The sequence below is a fragment of the Saccopteryx bilineata genome, chromosome 1, assembly GCF_036850765.1.
Source record: "Saccopteryx bilineata isolate mSacBil1 chromosome 1, mSacBil1_pri_phased_curated, whole genome shotgun sequence".
In the NCBI taxonomy this organism is placed as follows: domain Eukaryota; kingdom Metazoa; phylum Chordata; class Mammalia; order Chiroptera; family Emballonuridae; genus Saccopteryx; species Saccopteryx bilineata.
Window position 1 is genome coordinate 259394174 of NC_089490.1, and position 9093 is coordinate 259403266.

A 9093-nucleotide genomic window follows, 5' to 3' on the forward strand; every position below is an offset into this window, starting at 1 on the left:
GAGCGTCAGCCTAGCGTGCGGAGGACCCGGGTTCGATTCCGGCCAGGACACACAGGAGAAGCGCCCATTTGCTTCTCCACCCCTCCGCCGCGCTTTCCTCTCTGTCTCTCTCCTCCCCTCCCGCAGCCGAGGCTCCATTGGAGCAAAGATGGCCCGGGCGCTGGGGATAGCTCTGTGGCCTCTGCCTCAGGCGCTAGAGTGGCTCTGGTCGCAACATGGCGACACCCAGGATGGGCAGAGCATCGCCCCTGGTGGGCGTGCCGGGTGGATCCCGGTCCGGCGCATGCGGGAGTCTGTCTGACTGTCTCTCCCTGTTTCCAGCTTCAGAAAAATGAAAAAAAAAAAAAAATCTAATCACTATGCTGTACACATGAAACTACTATAAAATTTAATATAACCATAATTGGAAGATTTTGAAATTTAAAAGAAAATAAAAAATAAAACTATCTCCGACTTCACAGCATGTCATACATTTTCTGAATTCACTAGTCATTACTTAAAGAAATAGCACAGTATTTTCTCTACAGTTTGTGCATTGCAAAGACTGTCATCTGTACCACACGTATTAAATACCTACTACAAATACTCAGCACTGTGCCACATGAAATTTGAAAAATTCCTACCTTCATCTGTACCAGGTAAAAGTATTATTTTAGACATGACTTCCATGACAGCACAGTAAAACTTATCTAACGGTGCCATTAGTGACCCATGACTTTGTACGCTGTCTCCAAACAGAAGAGAGTTAAACACCTTCCTTATATGGAAATTACAACGTCCCCTTTTGTTAGTATCTTGACTCAGAGGTTGTCTCTGGTGTTTCCTGATGTTGCTCCAGACCAAAAAAAAATCACAATTATTGAAGAATCTGCTGAGCTAACCTGATGAGGCAGCTCGAGGTGGGCAGCGCACCAAACCTCACCCAGCCGGAGGGCTGCTGGGCTCCAGGTCTGAATAGCAAAGCAAACTCTCCCCAAACCAAGGCAACTGATCAGAAGGATCAGACTGTACTTCTACTATGCTGATTTTCACTGTTGCCTAAGAATTTCATCTTAACATATCCTCTGTCTAACGAAATGTTCAACTATTTAAGAAAGCTATTTCTTTGTTTCTTTAGGTGTGAAAATAGTTCATATCTATTTCAAAGAAGCTTCCAAGTATGGCCTTTTTTTTTTTTTTTTTTTTTTTTTTTTTTTGTATTTTTTCTGAAGCTGGAAACGGGGAGAGACAGTCAGACTCCCACATGCGCCCGGCCGGGATCCACCCGGCACGCCCACCAGGGGCGACGCTCCGCCCACCAGGGGGCGATGCTCTGCCCCTCCGGGGAGTCGCTCTGCCGAGACCAGAGCCACTCTAGCGCCTGGGGCAGAGGCCAAGGAGCCATCCCCAGCACCCGGGCCATCTTTGCTCCAATGGAGCCTTGGCTGCGGGAGGGGAAGAGAGAGACAAAGAGGAAGGAGGGGGGGGCGGTGGAGAAGCAAATGGGCGCTTCTCCTATGTGCCCTGGCCGGGAATCGAACCTGGGTCCCCCACACGCCAGGCCGACGCTCTACCGCTGAGCCAACTGGCCAGGGCTAGCCTTATTTTTCAAACCAGGTCTCTTTCCTGTATCTAAGGAGATTTTGATTTCTGCTGAAGAGGTAGATATTTTTAAGATTAAATCTGTTGTAAGGTTACAAAGGAAACATTACACATCTACTTTATAAAAATAAAAATAATTCTGAACAGAAGCAACTTAGTTACACATGGTAGAATTAAATCAATCCCTTTTTATCTTTTCTCCCAACCACAGGGAACTCCGAGTTCCCTACCGAGCTGACTTTAGGGGTCTGAGGTGGGGGAGGAGGGAGGAGGGGAGGAGGCAGGACTGCCAAGGGGCAGGAGAAACTTCTGGGATGGACATGTTCATTACGTTGATTGTGGTGATAGTTTCATGGGTGTATACATATATGTCAAGATTCAAATTGTACTCTTTACATGATGCAGTTCATTGTATGTAACTTATACCTTAATAAAGCTGTTTAAAAATACAGAAACAGTGAAAGCAAAATGAACCTAAAGCATCACAAGGTTGGCCAGGCCTTGGTGAGGGTCTCTGGAGAGTCAGGTGACGTAAGTGCCCACTACGGGGCCAGCAGGGGTAGGGGTGGCAGGGGAGGGTGGGATCACAAAGACACGATAGAAATGTTTAAGCACTTAAGACAGCCCAGCTTCTTCTTAATTCTGCCTACAGTTGAATCTGCAATTTGGAACAGCTAGTGAATTCCACTTTAATTAAGAAAATCCAGAAAGAGGGCTATCCTGATACAGAGTCTCAGATCACAGAATTAAGCTTCTCTGACATTTAAACTGACCGAGGATATATGGACCACAGACAGCTAGCTCAATACAGGATATTAGTTTTCTAAGGACTATTCTGAAAGATTTTGTGTTAATTATCCCCATTCCCACAGACTCAGAGCCATAAAAGCCTGTTTCCTTCTCTCTCATTTACCATATTGCATCATTTTGATACATACGTTTTGTTCACATTTTAAGATCCCTGAAATCAGGACTCAGTTTACAGCATCTTTCTATCACTGTCAGCAGCGGGCGATCGAAACACCGCTAGCAGCCTCTGCGTGCACAGCGTGCTGCTGTGGCTGAAACAAATCTTAAGAAGCCTCAGTTCAACAATCAATGAATCTTAATTTCTACTTTTCCCAAATAGCAGAAATGCTACACGAGCAGGGAAAGGGCCAAGTAATAGGAACAAATAAATGTCTCCAAACAACCAAATGCACAAAAGCTTAAAGCTATTAGTTTTTTCCCAAAATTGGTAACTATGAACAGATATCTTAATTAAAAGTGTAAAAAATAGCCTGACCAGGCGGAGGTGCAGTGGATAAAGCATCAGATTGGGACGCAGAGGACCCAGGCTAAAACCCTAGGTCAGTGGTCTCTAGCCCCCCAGCCGCGGACCAGACCGGACCGGTACCAGTCTGCAGAGAAAGAATAAATAACTTACATTATTTCTGTTTTATTTATATTTAAGTCTGAACGATGTTTTATTTTTTAAAAATGACCAGATTCCCTCTGTTACATCTGTCTAAGACTCACTCTTGACGCTTGTCTCGGTCATGTGACACATTTATCCAATCCCCCCCCTAAGGGCCGGTCCGTGAAAATATTTTCTGACATTAAACCAGTCCGTGGCCCAAAAAAGGTTGGGGACCACTGCCCTAGGTTACAGGCTTGAGCACGGGCTCACCAGCTTGAGCACGGGGTCGCTGGCTTGAGCGTGGAATCATAGACATGACCCCATGGCCACTGGCTTGAGCCCAAAGGTCGCTGGCTTGAGCCCAAGGTCACTGGCTTGGGCAAGCCATCACTGGCTCTGTTGTAGCACACCCCACCCCTGTTCAAGGCACATATGAGAAAGCTATCAATGAACAACTAAGATGCCGCAACAAAGAATTAATGCTTCTCATCTCTCTCCTTTTCTGTCTGTCTGTCCCTTTCTGTCCCTCTGACTCTCTCTCTGTCAAAATAATTTTTTAAAAATGTGTGAAAAATAATACAAATGGACCCACTACCAAAGGAAGTCAGAGCTGCCATTTCAGACAAACTGCCTTGCACATCTTATTCCTCAAACTTCAGAATGTTAAAACTGGACAAAACTACCTTGGACTGGACCTAAGGCAGCACTGTATTCCTAACAAGTATTTGCAAAACAATCGAGAAAGCAGACATGACTACTGGACTGAAAACTAAAAGCATTCTTTAGACTTATCATCAATCACTGTTAGCTTATCTACAGAAATTCCTTCCTTAGTGTATTAATACTCATAGAATTCCTTCACTTTCTATTCATGTAATTATTCCACCTAACTTTCCCATAAATATACTATCTTCACCTCCTAACTGGAACACTATAGTATTTGGGTTCTGGCCTGAATCAGTGCTTCCCGAATAGCTATTGTTTTGGATCTCAAATAAATGCTTGTTGCTTCTCACTTTGACCTTTTATTTTTAGGCTAACAGCCGCATAAACTGAAGAATAAATAAGGGTTTACCTCGTCTTATTTTCTGAGCTCGTTCATGCAGTTGCTTTACTAGTGCTTTCATCTGTTCATAGTTTTCCTAAAACAAACAAAGAAAATTATATTAGAAAGCAATTATCTGTTCCACCAAAATAAGTGTTAAGAAGAATACCATGCCCTGGCCGGTTGGCTCAGCGGTAGAGCGTCGGCCTAGGGTGCGGAGGACCCGGGTTCGATTCCCGGCCAGGGCACAAAGGAGAAGCGCCCATTTGCTTCTCCACCCCTCCGCCGCGCTTTCCTCTCTGTCTCTCTCTTCCCCTCCCGCAGCCAAGGCTCCATTGGAGCAGAGATGGCCCGGGCGCTGGGCATGGCTCTGTGGCCTCTGCCTCAGGCGCTAGAGTGGCTCTGGTCGCAATATGGCGACGCCCAGGATGGGCAGAGCATCGCCCCCTGGGGGGCAGAGCACCGCCCCTGGTGGGCGTGCCGGGTGGATCCTGGTCGGGCGCATGCGGGAGTCTGTCTGACTGTCTCTCCCTGTTTCCAGCTTCAGAAAAATGAAAAAAAAAGAAAAAAAAAAGAAGAAGAATACCATGTGCCTGCCCCATGTGGCCTTCACACTGTGCCACCCCATCCACGTGGTCTCCATTCTATGGAAAGATTAATTGCTGCCTGTAGTTTTGGTCAAGCTCTTCACTACCCCACCCCTCTCTGGTCCATCTATGGGAAGGGTTTATTTCAGGGACATTATTTGGGGCTAATACCCAAGTTAGACCTTCCAATCATTGAAATATACTTCTCCTGCTCATTCCTGTTTAGCTCTACAGCACTAGGAAGGGAAGGAATAGGCAGGTTGCATTGGAGCAATTAAAGAGGGGCGTTCAGCAACCCTTAGTGTGGTTTGTTGTCATTGCTATTAACTTTCTTTCATGCAAATTATCAAACATATACAAAAGCAAAGCACTAGTATGATGAAATGTACCCAATGCACTTCTACAACTATCCATACATGGCCAACGTTGTTTCCTTTATGCCCCTACCCCGAATTATTTTGAAGAAAATCCTAGATATAACACTTGTCCTGTAAGTATTTCCAATTCTCCAAAAGATGAGGACCACTATCGCCTATCAATAATCTGTTAATATCATCAAATATCCAATTAGTGAAGACATTTTCACAAATATATTTGTTTTTTAGTTTGTTTATTTGATAGGATCCTAAGAGATGTACACATACCTACAATTGACTGATATGTTTCTGAAGGCTTTTCTAAAATATAACTTCAACCATCTTTTTTGTCTTGAAATGTTCTATTTGTCTCATAGAATTTCCCCACAGAGCTAAATGCATCCTCACAGTGTCCTTTACAAGTTCTTATCTTGTACATCTAGAGACAATGGAATTCTGGTGTGCCTTTAGTTTTTTTATTCTTTCTCCCCCCACACGCAATTCCCATCAAAATTCCAATGACATTTTTTAAAGAAATAGAGCAAAAAAATCATCAGATTTATATGGAACTATAAAAAACCCCGAATAGCCAAAGCAATCCTAAAGAAAAAGAATGAAGCTGGGGGAATTACAATACCTGACTTCAAACTATATTATAGGGCCACAACAATCAAAACAGCATGGTATTGGCAGAAAAGTAGACACTCAGACCAATGGAACAGAATAGAAAGTCCAGAAATAAAATCACATATATATAGTCAAATAATTTTTGATAAAGGGGCCAACAACACACAATGGAGATAAGAAAGCCTCTTCAATAAATGGTGCTGGGAAAACTGGAAAGACACATACAAAAGAATGAAACTCAACTACAGTTTGTCCCCCTATAGTAAAATTAACTCAAAATGGATCAAAGATCTAAACATAAGACCTGAAACAATAAAGTACATAGAAGAAGACATAGGTACTAAACTCATGGACCTGCCTGGGTTTTAAAGAGCATTTTATGAATTTGACTCCAATGGCAAGAGAAGTGAAGGCAAAAATTAATGAATGGGACTACATCAGACTAAGAGGTTTTTGCTCAGCAAGAGAAACTGATAACAAAATAAACAGACAGCCAACTAAATGCGAAATGATATTTTCAAACAACAGCTCAGATAAGGGCCTAATATCCAAAATATACAAAGAACTCATAAAACTCAACAACAAACAAACAAACAATCCAATAAAAAAATGGGAAGAGGATATGAACAGACACTTTTCCCAGGAAGAAGTACAAATGGCCAACAGATATATGAAAAGATGCTCATCTTCATTAGTTATTAGAGAAATGCAAATCAAAACTGCAATGAGATACCACCTCACACCTGTTAGATTAGCTATTATCAACAAGACAGGTAATAGCAAATGTTGGAGAAGCTGTGGAGAAAAAGGAACCCTCATACACTGTTGGTGGGAATGTAAAGTAGTACAACCATTATGGAGGAAAGTATGGTGGTTCCTCAAAAAACTGAAAATAGAACTACCTTATGACCCAGCAATCCCTCTACTGGGTATATACCCCCAAAACTCAGAAACATTGATACTTAAAGACACATGCAGCCCCATGTTCATTGCAGTATTGTTCTCCCCCCACACTACTTCAACTACCTGCCACTCTCCTCTCAACTTTGCAAACGACAGGCACCAAAGTTCAGAGCTGATGAAAACAGTTCAAATGCGTACAGAGAAAACAAATAAGTGTATTTACTTAAAGAGTTCACATACCACAGTGTACAATCAATGCAGCCAATGAATTGTCCAACATAGAAGGCAGCAATCAAAGCTAACGCTGGTCTTTCCTCTCATCGCCTTACTCAACAACCTTCAAGATCCAATTCACTGCTTCTTTCCTACCAGCAACTTTCTGTAACCATCTTTTCAAGCTTTAGGTGCTACTTGCTACTTATCAAAATGTACAACCATTAGGATGGTTAACTCTTTCACAAAATGCAAATAATTTCTGGCAGACCAAAACCAGCCTGCCTGACCTGTGGTGGCACAGTGGATAAAGCGTCAACCTGGAAACACTGAGGTTGCCGGTTCAAAACCCTGGCTTGCCTGGTCAAGGCACATATGGGAGTTGATGCTTCCTGCTCCTCCCCCTTCTCTCTCTCTCTCTCTCTCTCTCTCTCTCTCTCTCCCTCCCTCCCCCCTCCTCTCTAAAAAAATAAAAAAATAAAACCAGTCTGTGGACCTGTGGTTGAAAAACACTATTAAACAAAGTCACCACTTAATGTTTCTGAATTAAACATTCTCTCTTGACCTCAGGAATCCTAAACATTTGGAAGCTTCCCTTTGGATATTGTTTGTTTCAGCCTACTGATTTTCTTTCAATTTCCTTGTTTTACCAAAGCCAGAATTTCTTTAAAATGTCTTCTCTGAATGCTATTTACACAATTTAAATGTTACCTGTATAAATTTAGAAAACATGGGACAGAATAAAATGTTCCAGCTCTGACAGTTCAGAAACTGCAAGTTTTTTCTTTGACCTTATAACAACTCCTAGTTCCAAGAAAAGCCATTCAAAGATACTGTGGGAGAAGTATTTTCTATTAACAAAACCAAATACTGAACTAACGTTTGATAAGCACAACTTCCAAGGTTACCTGTCCTGAGCCAGTGGTTCTCAAAACTGGCTGTCACCAGGCCCCGAGGACTTTATTAACCGCGTGAACACCGGACCTCACCCAGAGACCCAAAAGGTCCAGGCGGGGCCCGAGTTCCCCAGCGACAATGTTAAGCACGGTTTTGAGAACCACTGATTTCAAAGATACTAAAACAAACGAACGAACAAAAACAGTGTCAAAGCTAAAAGTAAACTAAAATGTATTTGATTGGGAATTTGTTTTCAATCTTCACGACCCTAGTGCATCCCAGAATCATGGCTGAAGCTCCAGCTCTTAAAACGTGTCCACCTGCCTCGTAGACCAGATACACCTAGTCCCGCGGGCGCGGCACGAGCGACGCGAGGGAGGAAACCAGACTCCGCTCGGGGCTCCCGGCCCGGCCGCTCGCCGGGCCTACCTGGTACACGGCCGAGCCCGAGTCCGGCTGGGTGCCCAGCGCCGCCACCGAGTCCCCGTGATAGGCGCGCGGCCGGGGCGCAGCAGCGCGGCCGCACCGCCACAGCGCCAACCTCAGGGCGGCCCACATGACGGCGGGCCCACAGCGAGGAGGAAGCACGAAAGAGCTGTCCTCCCACAGCCGGTACTGCTTCCTCTATCCCGGCTTCGGATACGGCTCAGCCAGAGGCCCGCAGCCCCACGCTGCTTTAAACACCCAGTTGTCAGGCCAGCCCTGGCACGTGCTGAGAACCTCGCCCGTGATTGGTGGGGACTACCCAACTCAGCCAATAAGGGACAGCGGGGCGGCCCGCGAGACCCGGTCCTGTGCGAGCCAGGAGCTGGGGGTCGGGCCATTCCGCCTCCTCTGGCACCTGGTGGGTTTTCGGCGGGAGAATTTTCTCTGAGCTTTCTTCATCCCCGCTATCAGGAAGGATATTCCAAAACTTGAAAAAGTCCGTTCTTATTTAAGAGCTGGGAACTGAGCAGACATTCCGCTTCCCTAAGGAAACTTTTTTGGGGGGGATTTTTCTGAAGTTGGAAATGGGGAGGCAGTCAGACAGACTCCCACATGCGCCCAACCGGGATCCACCCGGCACGCCCACCGGGGGCGATGCTCTGCCCATCCGAGACGTCGCTCTGTCGCGACCAGAGCCATTCTAGTGCCTGAGGCAGAGGCCACAGAGCCATCCTCAGCACCCCGGCCAACTTTGCTCCAATGGAGCCTTGACTGCAGGAGGGGAAGAGAGAGACAGAGAGGAAGGAGAAGGGGAGGGGTAGAGAAGCAGATGGGCACTTCTCCTGTGTGCCCTGCCCGGGAATCGAACCTGGGACTCCTGCACGCCAGGTCGACGCTCTACCACTGAGCCAACTGGCCAGGGCTTAAGGAAATTCTTTAAAGGAGATACTCGTGTAACAAAACTTTCTTACTCCCCTTCTACATCAGGTGCTCTTCTTCCGCTGGGGATGCAGTGTAGAACAAAGTGCCTTCTTTAATAAAGCGGAAAGATCATAAACA

General features: G+C 45.1%; 1 protein-coding gene and 1 non-coding gene across 2 annotated transcripts in view; one reads left to right on the top strand and one right to left on the bottom strand.

The window, feature by feature from the left end:
- LOC136312112 (methylcrotonoyl-CoA carboxylase beta chain, mitochondrial-like) overlaps window positions 1-8270 on the bottom strand; it is a 93174-nt gene extending 84904 nt beyond the window's left edge. Inside the window, exons 1-2 of the mRNA XM_066241586.1 lie at window positions 8038-8270; window positions 4056-4122 (exon numbers count right to left, since the gene is read on the bottom strand). Of these exons, the coding sequence (XP_066097683.1) occupies window positions 4056-4122; window positions 8038-8166 (196 nt within the window). The 5' untranslated portion in view covers window positions 8167-8270. The remainder of the gene's footprint in view (window positions 1-4055; window positions 4123-8037) is intronic.
- Window positions 4198-4273, top strand: TRNAP-AGG (transfer RNA proline (anticodon AGG)). The gene has a single exon. It is a non-coding gene; the product is annotated as a tRNA-Pro (tRNA).
- Window positions 8271-9093: the final 823 nt, after the last annotated feature.